Here is an 18,266-nt window from a genome sequence, read left to right as displayed (position 1 = left end):
CCAGTGTTGACTTGATATATTCTTAAAATCAACTCATTTTTAAAGTGATTTTAAAGGAAACATTTAAATTATCATGTAAATGGAAAACCAGTACTTTTTGCCATGAATAGCAATAGTAGCTACTACTTATATACAGCTTATTATGTGCCATGTTTTATTTTAAACTCTTTATATAATACTTAATTCTTACAATAACTGTAAGTGGTATATATTATTGGTAGTATTATCCATCCATTTTATTGTTAGGAAATATAGAGGTTAAATAACTTGCCCTAGATAACAAACTAGTCAATGCCAGAGCTAGGTAGTATGATTCCAGGGTCCATACTCTTGGAGCATCTATATATATAAAACCCTAAGCAAACGGATGACCACTGGTCACTATAATGCGCACTGACCACCAGGGGGCAGATGCTCAATGCAGGAGCTGCCCCCTGGTGGTCAGTGTGCTCCCACAGTGGGAACACTGCTCAGCTGACAGATGGGTGCCAGAAGCCGGGCTCATGGATGGCGAGTGCAGCTGTGGCAGGTGAGTGCAGCGGTGGCGGGTGGGAGCCTCCTTTGCAGCAGTGCTACCTAACAGTGGAAGGCGGGGGGCAAGGTAGGGGTGGAGGGAGGGGGGGGGTGGGGGGAGGAGGGGCCCGGGGGCCAGGATAAGCTGGAGCTTCGGCCTGGGCTCAGGCTCCTCCTCCACTGCCTGCCGCTTTGCGCATTACTACATCCCTGTGGGGGGGACGGGGGGGATGTAGGACTGCTGGTTTCGGCAGTCTGACATCCCCCGAGGGGTCCCGGATTGTGAGAGGGCGCAGGCCAGGCTGAGGGACCCCACTGGTACTCAGATCCGTGAACCGGACCTCTAGTTTTTGAATAAAATAGAAGGTTCTTAAGAAAATATGTAATTATTAAAAATAAAAAAAAGACTATATCCCATCTAACATCCTCTTCCATATCACCAGTCATACCTGAACTCCACTTTTAGAAACATTGATTTAAGATATTGGCTTGGCAGTTTGTTGTGCTTTGGAAATAACTTGGGAGAAGTGTTAATTGGAGGAGAGTGACTCAAGTTCATTAGGAGTTAGTTGAGATCTTAGAGTAGTGTTGTACCAGGTATGCCTTGTTGAGAATTCTGGATAAACAAATCAGCAAAGCACTAGGTTAAATAAGTATGTAACTGAATTGAAGTGCTATGCTGCAGGGAAGTGTTTGCCAAATCCAGCTGGTTCTCAGAATCCTCTGGGGATCTTATTACGTAAACAGATTCCTGGGCCCCACCCCTGGAGCTTTTTATTTGTTAGGTGCAGCAAAGATTAGAGAGAGCCCAGTGAAGAATTTAGTGTCTGACACACTAAAGCAGTCACATTGTTAATAGTAATAACTGTTTTATTGCATGCATACATTGTACCAAGTGGTTTTTTTTTTTTCTGAGTGTTTTATTTAGATTATCTTATTTCTCATAACTCTTAAGAGGTAGGTTCCATTTTTATACCTATTTTTCAGATGAGGAAAGAGACACTCAGAGGTGTCTCGTATGCAGAACCAGAATTTGAACTGTCATCTTTTTAAAATATATATATTTTTATTGATTTCAGAGTGGAAGGGAGAGGGAGAAAGAGAGAGAAACATCAATGATGAGGGAGAATCATTGATTGGCTGCCTCCTGCACGCCCCCTATTAGGGCTTGAGCCCACAACCTGGGCATGTGCCTTTACCAGGAATTGAACTGTGACCTCCTGTTTCATAGGTCAACTGCTCAACCACTGAGCCACACCGGCTGGGCTGAACTCTTATCTTCTTAAGCACTATCATCCTATCCCACAATGCTGTTATCATTGTGAATTTTGGCAAACACAGTTTTTGAGTTTGATGCTAGCTGTTTTCAGCTCTCCCAAGTTTCCAGTGATTTCACTTCAACTGATGGTTTCTAGAGAAGCAAAGCATAGGAGACGTTAGAAGTATTCTCTTTCACTCTTTGTTTTTTAGAAAGGGAAGCTCTAGAAGAGGAATGTGGCTTGCCCATTTTTGAAAGTTGTTGGCAGAACTGAGATTAGGTTTCTTAATTCTAGTCTTGGACTTTTATAATAGCACAGAAGAGCCTGCCTTCCAGAGCCCAAATGCATCTTGTCTGTCTGCCACCATTGTTCCCCATTCATGTCCTCTGGGTGCTTAAGCTGCTTTCTCTGTCTCCTTCTGGTGTTTCTCAGGCTCTCCCACCTGTGGTTGATAGGTGGCAAGGAGACAGCGGGCTTGGGCAGCAGTGGGCCTTGAGGCAGAGATGAAATAACGGCTCTTGGGAGAGAGGTGGAGTGATGAAAGCCTTGAGCTCCAGGGTGTGAAATGGGAACTTGGTGCCGACATCTAGTGGGAGAGCTGGGGCACCACAGAGGTGGATATGGTGTCAGTGAGGCCAGTGAGTAATTTTAGCAGTGATATTTTAGGGATGACTTGGGGAGACCAGCACAATTTCACCCCTACCCCCTCTTATCCCTGAAATAACATTGCTTCAGAGTAATTTCCTAAATGCTCTGGGACAGGCCTGAGATCTTGTCCCAGGGCACTTGGGGGCATATCCTGCCTTACAGAGACATGCTTACCCCCATTACACTTTGGCTGCATTTCTGCTAGGTTTCTTTATATCACTTGTGAAAACCTGGAAATAATTGATTTATTACTTTTTCATTCTCTTTCTTCCACTAGAATGTGAGTTCCCTGAGAGCAGGGGCCATGAATATCTGCACTGTTCATTTCTGTATCTCTAGAACCTAGCATCACAGCATAGGCACTCCAGTATTGGATAACTGAGTGAGTGACAGTACAAGCTGAAATGCTCCAGCCTGTGTTTCTAGCCTGTGGTAGACACTGGGAATTCAGAGATAGAATGTGAAACAGCTCTAGTCCTGAAAGCTTTCAGTCTGGCTGGTAGAGCAGATTGACATATAAACAAATTAATCAACCTTGTGTTCATTGGACAATTACTTCTTGTAGGTTCCTTGGAGAATGCAATTGGCAACATCCCTGCCCTTAAGGAATTTATAACTAAAAACTTAAAATGGCAAAACAAGAAGCCTTTTTTGTTTATAAAAACCCAGTTTTCTTTTCTTTATTTCTGATTGAGCCCCCAGTTGGCTTTGATTGCAGTGAAGAATGGGGTGTGGGTGGATGGTTGCTGCAAAATTGATTTTCATAAATCGCCTTTCCCTCTCTCCAAACTAATTATGAGGATTTTTTTTTTAAATCTTTATTCAGATTATTACAATTGTTTCTCCTTTTTCCCCCCATAGCTCCCCTCCACCCGGTTCCCACCCACCTTCTGCCCTTACCTCCCCACCACTGTCCTTATCCATAGGTGTATGATTTTTGTCCAGTCTCTTCCTGAACACCCCCATATTCATTTTCCCCTGAGAATTATCAGTCCACTCCCTTTCTATGCCCCTGATTCTATTATATTCACCAGATTATTCTGTTCCTTAGGTTTTTAATTCACTTGATTTTTAGGTTCACTTGTTGGTAGATATGTATTTGTTGTTCATAATTTTTATCTTTACTTTTTTCTTCTTCCTCTTCTTTAAGAATACCTTTCAGCATTTCATTTAATACTGGTTTGGTGGTGATGAACTCCTTTAGCTTTTTCTTATCTGTGAAGCTCTTTATCTGGCCTTCAATTCTGAATGATAGCTTTGCTGGGTAGAGTAATCTTGGTTGTAGTTTCTTGTTATTCATCACTTTGAATGTTTCTTGCCACTCCTGTCTGGCCTGCATAGTTTCTGTTGAGAAATCAGCTGACAATCGTATGGGCGCTCCCTTGTAGGTAACTAACTGTTTTTCTCTTGCTGCTTTTAAGATTCTCTCTTTGTCTTTTGCTCTTGGCATTTTAATTATGATGTGTCTTGGTGTGGTCCTCTTTGGATTCCTTTTGTTTGGGGTTCTGTGCACTTCCTGGACTTGTAAGTCTATTTCTTTCACCAGGTGGGGGAAGTTTTCAGTCATTATTTCTTCAAATAGGTTTTCAGTATCTTGCTCTCTCTCTTCTTCTGGCACCCCCATAATTCTGATGTTGGTACACTTGAAGTTGTCCCAGAGGCTTCTTACACTATCTTCAACTTTTTGGATTTTTTTTTTTGCTTTTTGCTTTTTCGGTTGAGTGTTTTTTGCTTCTTTGTATTTCAATTCTTTGACTTGATTCTTGTGTTCCTCTAGTCTGTTGTTGGGTCTCTGTATAATATTTTTTATTTCAGTCAGTGTATGTTTAATTTCTAGTTGGTCCTTTTTCATATCTTCGAGGGTCTCATTATATTTATCGGCCTTTTCTAGGATATTCTTGAAAAGCTTTATAACCGCGGTTTTGAATTCTATATCCAATCGTTCGTTTTCCTCCATTTCTTTCGTTTGTGATCTGTTTCTTTGTCTCCGCATTTTCGTTGCTTCCCTGAGTTAGTAGGGTAGCTTTGTGTGCTGGGTTTCCTATATGGCCCAGTGGGTCGGCCTCCCCAGTTAACCTGAGGTGGATACTCTTGGTGCACCCCTTTGTGGCCTGTGTGTACAGCCTTGATGTAGTTTTAAGTCTTGATTGTTGTTGGTATCACTGGGAGGAATTGACCTCCAGGCCAGTTGGCTGTAAGGATCAGCTCTGTCTATGCTGGTAGAAGTTCGGTGCTGGAGCCAGCCTTATAGGATTAGACTTGCAAAATTGCAAAAGCCTCTGTGCTTAGCTTGGATGGGGTGGAGTCTCAGGGCGGAGCAGACAGTCTTGGCTTCCCGTCAGCCTTGCCCTTGTGCGCGCGCCTTCAGACCTCTGCCTTCCCCGGCTCCCGAGCCTCCGCCTGAGAGTTTAGATTCCCCCCCGTAAGAGCGTGGGTCCCCAGGGGCTCGCCTGGAACTGGGGTTCAGTGCAGTCAGAACTGGGGTTCAGTGCAATCAGGAGCTTCCGACTCCCTTCTGCTAGGGAAAGCCTGTGGCAACCTCCGTAGTCTTTGTGCACACTGGCGCGCACGCCTCCCGACCCCTGCCTGCCGGGGCTCCCCTGGGTCTTCCCCAGGTCTCCGAGTCTCCGGGTGCTTTTCTCTCTACCTGACAGTCCAGACTTTCCCTGTATGAGCCTGGGTCCACGGGGTTTCGCCCGGAACTGGGGTTCAGTGCAGTCAGAACTGGGGTTCAGTGCAATTGGGGGCTTCCTTCCCCCTCCCGCCAGAGAAAGTCAGCCAGGCTCTCAGCCGCCCTTCCTCTCTGCGTGCACAAAGACCCTTTGCCGTACCTCCAATTCTCTGTGAGCTTTTCTCTTTCCTTCTAGTTGTAGAATTTCCACTCAGCCAGCTTTCCTATGGTTCTGGATGGTGTCCGTTCTTTTAGTTGTAGTTTTGAAATTGTTGTGCGAGGCAGCAGTTTAGGTGCTTACCTATGCCGCCATCTTGGTTTCTCTCTCCCTAATTATGAGGATTGATCCCATTGGTAAACATATTTTTCATGGCTGACTTGTTAGAGGTTTCCATTGCTCTTCTTAAAAAGTTTTTTTTTTAATTTATTTTAGAGAGAGAGGGAGGGAGGGAGGGAGGGAGAGAGGGGGGTGAAGAGAGAGAGAGAGAGAGATTGATTTATTGTTCCACTTATTTATGCATTCATTTGTTGATTCTTGTATGTGTGCTGACCAGTAACCTTGACACATAGGGATGACGCTCCAACCCAGTGGTCGGCAAACTCAATAGTCAACAGAGCCAAATATCAACAGTACAATGAGTGAAATTTCTTTTTTGAGAGCCAAATTTTTTAAACTTAAACTTCTTCTAACGCCACTTCTTCAAAATAGACTCGCCCAGGCCATGGTATTTTGTGGAAGAGCCATACTCAAGGGGCCAAAGAGCCGCATGTGGCTCGCGAGCCGCAGTTTGCTGACCACGGGTATAGGCAATTGATGTGGCCTGTGGTAAGGTGGTGAAGAGTTTAGAGAGGAGGCAGAGTAGAGAGCTGATGGGCAACATTAGCATGTGAGAGGATTTTTAAAAATTGATCTGGTTATACACTTCATTCAAAACAACAGCCCAAGAGCTAACATTTTGTAGTTAGTTTTAATTGCCAGATTTGTGATAAGAGTATAAGTGCTTATGAAATGAACATTTAAAAACAAATTTGTTTTTGAGGGATTGGGATATAGAAAGGAAGAGAAACATCAGAACATTGGCATTAGTTTGTTTTCTGTTATCAGTAGTATTTTTCATAAATTCAAAAATAGGATTTTGATGAATTCTGTTTTTACTGAATATACAACTCAAACTATGTCCTTAGTATTTGCCTCTCTTCTATTGTGATATTCCACCTTTGGAGTGCTACTGCAGATCCGATATGCCTTTGTCTTAGTTGGGTAAATAACGACATACTGAAACACTAGCTTTTTTTTGATTCCTGGTTTTATGAACTTCCCTTTAAGACAAGGATTTAATCTTAACTAGTAGAGATTGTCCTGGGCTGTCTAATTGAGTTGTTTACTCCTTCCAGGGTGTTCCTGAAAAGAAACTACTTCCAATCACTGTCCCCAAATCACCGGCGTTTGCATTAAAGAACAGAATCCGAATGCCCATCAACGATGAGGTGATTCCCTGGGATGGGGATTTCTTCTTCCTTCTGCATAATCAATCTAAGCATTACTCTTTCTTAAAGCTTAATGGAACTCAAAGGCAGTCACTCTTGTCTGGAGTTGTCTTCAGCAGTGGGCATAAACATTTGATCATCTCTTTTGCTCCTCCTAGAGCAAAGTAATTGGCATGAATCTTCTGGCTTGCAGTGGTAATTCTTTGCAACTTATTGGAGGCCTATCTGTATAACATTGAAAATTAGCCTACCATTGTAACGTGGATTAAAAGTTGCTGATCCCTGTCCTCTATTTTGCCTGAGTTGTTGTCACCATTCAGTGAGGCACTTTTAAAAATGTTATTTATTTATTTTAAGAGAGAGATACTGATTGTTCCACTTATTTATGCATTCATTGGTTGCTTTTTGTATGTGCCCTAACTGGAGAGTGAACCTGCAACCTTGGTGTATTGGGACCGATGCTCTAACATACTGAGTTACCCTGTCAGGGCACTGAGGGACTTTAAAATTCACACCAGGCCTAGAGATTGGGGTATAGAAAGGAAGAGAAACACCAGGCTGTTAACATTCACCCTGTCCTATCTCCATTAATTCAAGGTGACTGTGTGATGATGCATCATGAAACTGGAATACATAAACTGTCATTGATCAGGCTAGTGCCCTGTTACATCTCCATCCTCCTATATAATAAAAGCCTAATATGCAAATTGACTGAACAGTGGAATGACCAGTCACTATGTCGCGCACTGACCACCAGGGTACAGATGCTCAATGCAGGAGCTGCCCCCTGGTGGTCAGTGCACTCCCACAGGGGACGTTCCCTGGGCTCACAGCTGGTGAATGCAGTGGCAGTGGTGGGAGCCTCTTCCGCCTCTGCTGCAGGTGGGCGGTAAGGAACGAGGGGTCTTAGACTGTAAGAGCCCCTGACTGTGAGAGGGATATCTGGCTGCTGGCTTAAACTGCCAAGCTGACATCCCCCGAGGGGTCCCGGACTGCGAGAGGGCGCAGGCTGGGCTGAGGGACACCCCCACCCCTATGCATGAATCTCGTGCACCGGGCCTCTAGTTTTATCCATAAATATCCAGAGTTGGGGTAATTTTATAGCAGATCTTAAGCATAAGCCATTTTATGTGGGTTCATTTGAAACTAAAATACACAGTAATCTCATGTTACCAGCTTGAACCCAAACAACTTGGTCCTATTCTGGGTTTGACGACCCATTAACTCGCAGTCACATGTTTTAGTGGAGTCTAGATGGAGGATGGGTCAAAGAGGAGGCCAAGGTGTGTGTACCTTTCTTCTGTTCTTCATTTTATTCACACTGATTGTGAAAGACTTTAGATCTTTAAGAGTAATTGTTTTAGACCTTTATAAAATACTTGCACATTGGTCTCACCCCAGTGAGTTGGTAGGTAACTTTGCTACACAGGAAACTAAGACACCTAAGAGATTGAGTGATTTGCCTTAAGTAATGACTTCTGTCATATAATGTCTTCTGACTCTCCATTCTGAGGAGGTAAGAGTGAGCAGTCTTGTTTCTAAATTGCGTTTTTTTCTTGTAGGAAGAGGAGCTGGTAGTGATAAGAAGAGCTCAACCTCGGGCACATTTGGGGGTACCTTTTAAGCCCCAAATCCCAGAGGCAAAGACTGTGGAAATATGCCCTTTCTCATTTGATTCTCGAGACAAAGAACGTCAGTTACAGAAGGAGAAGAAAATAAAAGAACTGCAGAAAATGGAGGTAGGTGTTTTCATTTCTGTGAGTAGCTTAACACAATTCTTTGATCCCTCAAAGATAATGTTTTATGTTGCACTTTTATAAAAATCACTGACTTCCTTTGATCTCTTTATGACAACCTTAGGAAACATAAAAAGGGCAAGTAATTTTAATAACCTTTCTGGCTCAAGGGTGTAAGTGACTTGTCCATGATTATGTTGCCATTGCAGGCAATACCAGTATTGGGAGGTAAATCTGGGTTCCATTACTCTTTTTAAAAAAAAAAATGTTTTTATTGATTTCAGAAAGAAGGAGAGAGAGATGGAAACATCCATGATGAGAGAGAATCATTGATTTGCTGCCTCCTGCACACCCCCTACTGGGGATCGAGCCCACAACCTGGGCATGTGCCCTTGACCAGAATCGAACCCGGGACCCTTCAGCCCGCAGGCTGATGCTCTGTCCACTGAGCCAAACCGGCTAGGGCCCTTTCCTCTTTTTTAGATTTAGATTCATCCAAATATTCTGGTGTAACTATTGCTTTTTGGCTAGAAAGGCCTTATCTTAAATCTTACGTTTTCTTTTATATCAGGTGCCCAAGTTCAAGGCACATCTTTTGCCTGATTTTGACACTGTTAACCTGCCAGAGAAGAAGGTGAAGAGTGTAACCCAGACTGAGCCTTTCTGCTTGGAGACTGACAAAAGAGGTGCTTTAAAGGCACAGACTTGGAAGCACCAGGTGAGGGATTGGAAGAACAGCTAGTATGTAAATGTTTGTTGGTTTGTTAGAATGGGTAGGCCCATGACATTGAAATTCATCTCAGAACTAACACACTGGATTATTTCAGAGTCTCTGCTCTAAGTCGGGTCAGCAAACTTTTTCTATTTAAAAAAAAAAAAAAGATTGTAAATACATATTTTAGGTTTTGTAGGCTGTATATGATCTGTCATATAGAGTGTGTGTGTGTGTGTGTGTGTGTGTTAACTCTTTAAAATTATAAAAACCATTCTTAGCTCAAAGAGGTTGTAAACTGGCTGAAGTTTGCTGATCCTGGCTCTAAGTGCTCATCTGGGGAATGTGAGAACTGATAGGCTTTCTTTGCATCTGGCGTTTCTTTATATATTAGACTTGTTTACATGTTCACTCGTTTCTGTTGGTGCTTTGATAAGAAATAGAATAGTGAGAATAGATTCTTAATATGGTATGCTCTTTTGTCAGCATAGTGTGCTCTTTGCGCTTTATAGATGACAGGTAGTTAAAAACAATTAATTGGTTGTTGGCTGATTTAATTGGAATCTAATTCTGCCCTATCTGGGAAGAAATTTTTCCTGAACCCCTACGTTTGTTGGTATTTTTATTTTATTTTATTTTTTTAAATAAATCTTTATTCAGATTATTACAATTGTTTCTCCTTTTTCCCCCCATAGCTCCCCTCCACCCGGTTCCCACCCCACCTTCTGCCCTTACCTCCCCGCCGCTGTCCTAATCCATAGGTGTATGATTTTTGTCCAGTCTCTTCCTGAACTCCCCCATACTCCTTTCTCCCTGAGAATTATCAGTCCACTCCCTTTCTATATCTCTGATTCTATTATATTCACCAGATTATTCTGTTCTCAGGTTTTTAATTCACTTGATTTTTAGGTTCACTTGTTGGTAGATATGTATTTGTTGTTCATAATTTTTATCTTTACTATTTTCTTCTTCCTCTTCTTTAAGAATACCTTTCAGCATTTCATTTAATACTGGTTTGGTGGTGATGAACTCCTTTAGCTTTTTCTTATCTGTGAAGCTCTTTATCTGGCCTTCAATTCTGAATGATAGCTTTGCTGGGTAGAGTAATCTTGGTTGTAGTTTCTTGTTATTCATCACTTTGAATGTTTCTTGCCACTCCTGTCTGGCCTGCATAGTTTCTGTTGAGAAATCAGCTGACAGTCGAATGGGCGCTCCCTTGTAGGTAACTAACTGTTTTTCTCTTGCTGCTTTTAATATTCTCTCTTTGTCTTTTGCTCTTGGCATTTTAATTATGATGTGTCTTGGTGTGGTCCTCTTTGGATTCCTTTTGTTCGGGGTTCTGTGCGCTTCCTGGACTTGTAAGTCTATTTCTTTCACCAGGTGGGGGAAGTTTTCAGTCATTATTTCTTCAAATAGGTTTTCAGTATCTTGCTCTCTCTCTTCTTCTGGCACCCCCATAATTCTGATGTTGGTACGCTTGAAGTTGTCCCAGAGGCTTCTTACACTATCTTCAACATTTTGGATTTTTTTTTTCTTTATGCTTTTTCGGTTGAGTGTTTTTTGCTTCTTTGTATTTCAATTCTTTGACTTGATTCTTGTGTTCCTCTAGTCTGTTGTTGGGTCTCTGTATAATATTTTTTATTTCAGTCAGTGTATATTTAATTTCTAGTTGGTCCTTTTTCATATCTTCGAGGGTCTCGTTATATTTATCGGCCTTTTCTAGGATATTCTTAAAAAGCTTTATAACCGCGGTTTTGAATTCTATATCCAGTCGTTTGTTTTCCTCCATTTCTTTCGTTTGTGACCTGTTTCTTTGATGCCGTATTTTCACTGCTTCCCTGAGTTGGTAGAATAGATTTGTGTGCTAGGTTTCTTATATGGCCCAGTGGGTCGGCCTCCCCAGTTAACCTGAGGTAGATACTCTTGGTGCACCCCTTTGTGGCCTGTGTGTACAGCCTTGATGTAGTTAAGTCTTGATTGTTGTTGGTATCACTGGGAGGAATTGACCTCCAGGCCAGTTGGCTGTAAAGATCCGCTCTGTCTATGCTGGTAGAAGTTCGGTGCTGGAGACAGCCTTATAGGATTAGACTTGCAAAATTGCAATAGCCTCTGTGCTTGGCTTGGATGGGGTGGAGTCTCAGGGCGGAGCAGACAGTCTTGGCTTCCCGTCAGCCTTGCCCTTGCGCGCGCGCCTTCAGACCTCTGCCTTCCCCGGCTCCCGAGTCTCCGCCCGAGAGTCCAGATTCCCCCCACAAGAGCGTGGGTCCCCAGGGGCTCGCCTGGAACTGGGATTCAGTGCAGTCAGAACTGGGGCTCAGTGCAGTCAGGAGCTTCTGACTCCCTTCCACTAGGGAAAGCCTGTGGCAACCTCCGCACCTTTGTTCACACTGGCACGCGTGCGCCTCCAGACCTCTGCCTTTCCCGGCTCCCGAGTCTCCACCCGAGAGTCCAGATTCCCCCCCATAAGAGCGTGGGTCCCCAGGGGCTCGCCTGGAACTGAGGTTCAGTGCAGTCAGAACTGGGGTTCAGTGCACTCAGGAGCTTCTGACTCCCTTCTGCTAGGGAAAGCCTGTGGCAACCTCCGCAGTCTTTGTGCACACTGGTGTGCGCGCTTCAAGACCCCTGCCTGCCGGGGCTCCTCCGGGTCTCCCCTGGCTCTCCGAGTCTCCGGGTGCCTTTCTCTCTAGCTGACAGTCCAGACTCCCCCTGTATGAACCTGGGTCCATGGGGTTTCCCCCGGAACTGGGGTTCAGTGCAGTCGGGGGCTTCCTTCCCCCTCCCGCCAGAGAAAGTCAGCCAGGCTCTCAGCCGCCCTTCCTCTCTGTGCGCACAAAGACCATTTGCCGTACCTCCAATTCTCTGAACTTTTCTCTTTCCTTCTAGTTGTAGAATTTCCACTCAGCCAGCTTTCCTGTGGTTCTGGATGGTGTCCGTTCTGTCTTTTAGTTGTAGTTTTGAAATTGTTGTGCGAGGCAGCAGTTTAGGTGCTTACCTATGCTGCCATCTTGGTTTCCCTTGTTGGTATTTTTATATTGTCACTTATCTTACACTCTGTCCAAAAGGAGCTCTGGGCTAATTTTTTATAGGAAGTCACCCTTCTTGAAACCCAAGAAATGTGACTGCTAACCTGACTGAGCAAGTGTAGGCCTCTTGTTGTTTTTTTCTAGGAAAAATTGAGATGGTTGCTTTGAAAGTACTAGTGAATCTCTCTTTCAAGGGCTGTGACACAGAATGTTTGTGGGGGTTATTTTCTTTTTTTTTTTTTTTTTAAATATATTTTATTGATATTTTACAGAGAGGAAGGGAGAGGGATAGAGAGCTAGAAACATTGATGGGAGAGTAACATCGATCAGCTGCCTCCTGCACACCTCCCACTGAGGATGTGCCCGCAACCAAGGTACATGCCCTTGACCGGAATCGAACCCGGGACCTTTCAGTCCGCAGGCCGACGCTCTATCCACTGAGCCACACCGGTTTCGGCGGGGTTATTTTCCATAATAAAATTTTTTTTCAAGTTTTTCAGACATATACAAAATAGAATAGTATAATGAACTTTCATTATAACCTGGTTCTATAGTGATCAAAACATAGAATATCTTACTTTATCCATGCTTCTATCTACTTATCTCTGCACTGGATACTGCTACCTACACAGGGTTACTTTGAAGCAAATCCTCATCTCATCTCATTTCATCCAAAATACTTCAGTGTGTATCATTAAAATATAAGGATTAAAAAAATATAATCACAATATTATTATTGTAGTAAAACATTAACAATAATTCCTTAATAGTGACAGGTAGTCAGCATTTATATACCCCCAAATCTCTGATAATTTTTTTTAAACGGTTGAATCGCTCAAATCAAGATTTATATAAGGTTCACTTATTATATTTGTTTAATAAATCCAAATGCCTTTTAATCTATAGGCTTGTCTACTTGCATTTTATTTGTTGAATAAACTGGATTATTTGTCCTATAGGTTTTCCATAATCTGGATTTTGGTCATTGCATTCTATGGTGTTGCTTAATATGTTCCTCTGTCTCCTGTATTTCCTGTTGATGAGTAGTTATATTAAGAGGCTTGATTAAACTCTGGTTAGGTTTTTTTTTTGTTTTTTTTTCCAGGGTGCTTGGGAGGGAGAATACAGATGATCACATCTGGGGGTATATAATGTCTATTTTGGGGGTAGGTGTTAAGATAAGGTCTTAAAAGTATAATTGATCCTTGAACAACACTAATTTATACTGCACAGGTCCACTTATGTGTGGATTTTGTCAATAAGTACTGTGAATGTATTTCCTCTTATTTTCTTAATAACTTTTTCTCTAGCTTAATTTATTGTAAGAATACAGTATTTAATACATATAACATACAGAATATGTTTTTTTTTTTAAACATATTTTATTGATATTTTACAGAGAGGAAGGGAGAGGGATAGAGAGCTAGAAACATCGATGAGAGAGAAACATCGATCAGCTGCCTCCTGCACACCCCCACTGGGGATGTGCCCGCAACCCAGGTACATGCCCTTGACCGGAATCGAACCCGGGACCCCTCAGTCCGCAGGCCGACACTCTATCCACTGAGCCAAACAGGTTTTGGCCAGAATATGTTTTAATTGACTATTTGTGTTAAGGTTTCCAGTCAAGAGTAGGCTATTACAGTAAGTACATTTGGGAGGAGTCAAAAGTTATATGAGGATTTTCAACTGTGTGGAGTGTTGGTGCCCTAATCTCCATGTTTTTCGAGGGTCAATTGTATCATAAAGATACTTTCTAATTCTCAGTGGATTTAGATGTTGTCAGTCTGATCTACTCATTGTAGATGAAATCATCTGCTGTCTTTATTGATGAAGCAGTTAGAAATACTAGTACTTGTGTCATGGAGGTGGAAGTCATGGCAAGTTGTCTGACAGGCTTTCTTTCTAATAGCTGGAAGAAGAACTGAAACAACAGAAAGAAGCAACTTGCTTCAAGGCTCGTCCAAACACCGTCATCTTCCAGGAGCCCTTTGTTCCCAAGAAAGAGAAAAAATCCATGACTGGTAGTATTATATGTACTCTTGGGTGATTGGGACAACATTGTCAGACTTCCCAGGGGGAATGCCTGGGACTCAATTGTGTCCGTATAATGCTGTGGGAACCAGAAGCATTTGCCTATAGAGGATCTAGTTTTTTCTCTCCTTGACCCAGTCTTTTGCCTTTTTTGAACACAGCAGCTATGTTGAGTTTCAGAATATGTTGGGGCCAGATTCATAGAGCAAGATCCTAGGCAGAGGCAGCTGGCATTTCAGTAATAGTTATAGGCTTTGCCCACCTAAAGAGTACCAGTAAGTGAGGGAGGGATAGCCAGGACCTCTTTCTGGAGTTAACCCTGAAGCAAGCCTTAGATACAAAACATTTGCTTCCTTAAGCACTGGGTAGGTTGTCAGAAAATTGGGGTTCTTCTACATCTATCTATCTTAAAATCACAATGTGGTTTTAAGCAAGCTACTTCACCTATTTGAGTCTTGCTTTTCTCCTAATTAGTTGATTTTCAGGGGCCCTTCCATGTCTTAAACCTCTAAGACTCCAATTTTCAGTAAGACTTCCTTAGTGCTCAGCCGTTCTGTTGACATGCATGTCTGTGCCTCTTGCTGGCTCTATGGGGTTCGGGTTTATGCAAGTCCTGCTTGAGTACCAATATTCTCTCTTTCTGTACTCAGAGAGCCTTTCACTAGTTCAAGAACCCTTTCAGCTGGCCACTGAGAAGAGAGCCAAAGAGCGGCAAGAGATGGAGAAGAAAATGGCTGAGGTAGAAGCCCAGAGAGTCCAGAAGTTGGAGGAAGTCAGGCAGCAGGAGGAAGAGCAGCAGAAGGAGGAGCTGGCCAGGCTACGGAAAGAACTGGTAACTGGGCAGCAGGAGTGCTGACTAACCCACGATTGTCTCTGTTTTGTTTTCTCTGTACCTTGTCTTGTTTCAGAAAGGACCTAAGGTGGCAACAAGGACGCATCAAAGACAGGGGAAGCGGGAAACCACACAAATCAAGGGTGGTGACAAAGTGGAGATGTGAATGAGGCTTAAGATCTGTACATTGTGATCCGTGTATCTGCTAAGTTTGAGTCATAATTTTGGCCCTTTTTAGGAACCAACCTGTCAGTTTCATAACTCACAATGTTCATGCGATAAAAGCAAGCTAGTTGTTAAAATAATACATTTATCCTTAGTATTGCACTCAGACAGTTTCTTCCAGGGGTTTTCATAAGGAGGAAATCATGGCATAATTGTTCACAGTGATCATTAACTTATTTTTATTATTTCTTAAGGCTTAAGAGAACCAATGTATTTTACAATTAGACAAGAATACATAGTTAGGGAAGGACATGAGAATTGGGCAGTAACTGTATTTTCCTTTCCCTTTTAATACTTGACTCAAATTCCATGGAGTTATAGTGCATATCAGTTCACATGAACTTCTGTGCTAACACTAGCATAATGATTTAAATATTAGTTATCCAAAAAGAAAGCTTAATTCACATTAAGGACCCTTTCACTAGGAGGGCAGCAAGCCACATTAACTGCATCAGTGAGGAAGAAGACAGTTTTAGATGAAGCTTCATACGATTAATAAAAATGACTATGGACATACATAAGTTGTTGAGGTTTTGTCTAAAAGTGCTAAGCCAACAGCTGATACAGTGGTTGGCAGAGGTGACTGTGGCTGCAGAAAGGGTCTAAGCACAAACTATTAAAGGGACTAGCTTCTTGGCAAAATTCAAGCTACCATTTTCTGACTGAATGAAAAAAACAATACATTCCCCACTCCAGATATACTCACAAAACCAACCCTTTTTTCATCCTCAGGCTTTTTGATTTTTTCTTCAACACTTGTTACCTTTTCTGCTTATGTTTGTCCCCATCATGGAACTGTTTCTTACAGCGAGTCTCAGTGTAGGCTGATAGCACAGTTCTGTCAGTGCTAGTTAACTATTAATCTGGCTTGATGTAGGATTGATTGTAGACGAAGCATGTCAGACTCATGGCCCACAACGAATATTTTTGCGGCCCAGCCAATATAACGGTATATAAAAAACATTTTAATAAAAACTTCGTGACTTAATTTTTACAATATCCTGTTATACATAATTATTAATAACGAACTACAATGTTCGCTAATGACTGATTACGATAACCACGTTGCATTAATTTCCCTTATGCGCCTTAAACGCAGGCGCACCATTTCTCTCCACTAATACTAGCAGCGAATATTTTAGCAGCCGATTGCCACGTCATTAGCCCTGTAGTGACTTGTTTGGTGTATGCAACAGGAAATATTTCTCTTTCAGAGAAGAAGAAAAATAGGTTTATTTGCGTTACGCTTATTAATTTGTGCAGTTATTCAGTGTCTGGTAAATTAATGTTCAAGGAAAAATATTAATTTTTATTAAAACATTCTATTACTTTATGTTAACAATTACTCATTTATTTCAGCCCTTTGTATTCAGCATGTCTCTATCGAAATAAACCTACGTTTCTATGAAAATTGAAGCTTTTGTTTTTTGCGGCCCACATAAACTTAAACCTTGTTTATTTGGCCTGTGTCAAACTTTGAGTTTGACATGATTGTTGTAGACTGCCCAAAGGATAATGGGACCAGGCATTCTTTCAGCAACCCTTCCTAGTTACTGTTTTTTGTCTATGCTTTTAGTGAATATTAGGACTCAGTAAGCTTAAGGCTGTACTTTAGCCAATTCTTAACATGTATCTCTTCTCTGCTACAATTGAGTACTGCCCCATCACATCCTAGTAATAAACACTCAAACTGGAGATAAGTTTGACATTCTTTAGTGTAAGCTGAGGGATGTAGCAAGATATGAATAGAAACCTACTTGGGCTCCAAAGCTCATGTGCTTCTCCATTATACTGTGTTTGCCTCCCTGCCCTCTCCCCCCCGCCCTTGGATTAGTGACTGGGATCTGTAAGACCATACAAACATTTTCTCAAGAAAAACAAAACAACTACAGTGTAGTTTTCTAACATCAGTATCAGTGATGACTTTATTTTCCTTACTTTGCAGGTGCACAAGGCAAACCCAATACGCAAATACCAGGGTGTGGAGATAAAGTCAAGTGACCAGCCTCTGACTGTGCCTGTATCTCCCAAGTTCTCCACTAGATTCCATTGCTGAACTCAACTGTGGCTGCAGACACTACCTGGAAACAGGAGCTGCTTTTTCCATCGAAGCTTTCTTTGTCACAGTGGTATGGAGAGGACGCATTTCTTCAGACTTTTACCTACCCATGCCAACAGAGCATACCTAACAAGTGTGGACTCTAATTTTGTTGAGAATTATTATCTTGCATTATTGAGGCTAATAATGAGACTCAACTCATATATATCTCGATCAGACTCCATGTAGTTATTTCCTTTGGACCATCAATTGACCTTTAAAATGGGTTTTAACTTGGACTAGAATTTAAAGTCTTGATATCAGCACTATGTAATTTCCATTGCCCATTCCGCCCCCCCCCTTTTTTTTCTTTTCTATTTTACCTCAGAAAATAAAGATAGTTAATTACTGAGATAGGATTTGAGTCATGGCTTCAGTGAGGAAGTCAGTATATCAGATTCCTCTTCTCTGCACAAAATGAATTTCAAGTTGAGCCCTTTGCTTCGAGTGGGAAGCCTCATTAACTGCACAACAAGGAGACGGTGTGGACTGCTGGGAGCCTCACATTAGCCATCAGCAAGCTTTGGGCAGAGCTGCTGCTACTAAGGCACATTCTTCCCTTATTGGTGCTGATAATAATGGTGATGCCATGCAGCCCATGTTTTAAGTTCTTCAGTAACCTGGACTGGAAGAAATATGTTTGTCTTTCCCTCCCTGGTTCCTTATAAGTGTCAGCTCAAGTAAAATTTTTAAAATAAATCCTTCCTTGATCATATGACCTCCTTAGATAAGGATGATCACTTATTTTTTAGTGCCTCCCAAACGTTTCTTGTGTATGTCTCTAGTACAGCAGTTACACCACTGAGTTACCTGTACTTGTTTATAAACTAGTAGAGACACAGGTATCTAAAATTACCTTAGTCATCTCTGTATTTCTTGTAGCTGGCACAGTATTTGCTAGGTCCATGTTAAATAGTATATTTTGTTTTAGACTTGACATTATTTATGAACTCTGCTCTATACCAATCATATCTGCTAGGCCAGTCCTAGGTACCATATTAAACCTATATTCCTTTCGTTTATTCAT

At 42.0% G+C, this 18,266-nt stretch overlaps 1 protein-coding gene across 3 annotated transcripts in view; it reads left to right on the top strand.

Moving 5' to 3' along the window:
* Positions 1 to 17,974, top strand: part of TPX2 (TPX2 microtubule nucleation factor) — a 65,139-nt gene extending 47,165 nt beyond the window's left edge. For all 3 annotated transcript variants that reach the window (XM_080684841.1, XM_080684842.1, XM_080684840.1), the window contains 6 exons: positions 6,487 to 6,579; positions 8,142 to 8,318; positions 8,887 to 9,033; positions 13,963 to 14,074; positions 14,735 to 14,916; positions 17,087 to 17,974. In XM_080684841.1, the coding sequence (XP_080540967.1) occupies positions 6,487 to 6,579; positions 8,142 to 8,318; positions 8,887 to 9,033; positions 13,963 to 14,074; positions 14,735 to 14,916; positions 17,087 to 17,197 (822 nt within the window). In that variant the 3' untranslated portion in view covers positions 17,198 to 17,974. The remainder of the gene's footprint in view (positions 1 to 6,486; positions 6,580 to 8,141; positions 8,319 to 8,886; positions 9,034 to 13,962; positions 14,075 to 14,734; positions 14,917 to 17,086) is intronic.
* Positions 17,975 to 18,266: the final 292 nt, after the last annotated feature.

Source organism: Plecotus auritus (genome assembly GCF_963455305.1).
Source record: "Plecotus auritus genome assembly, chromosome: 8".
NCBI lineage: Eukaryota > Metazoa > Chordata > Mammalia > Chiroptera > Vespertilionidae > Plecotus > Plecotus auritus.
The sequence above is the reverse complement of the archived record's forward strand: the minus strand, read 5'-3'. Positions and strand labels throughout refer to the sequence as shown.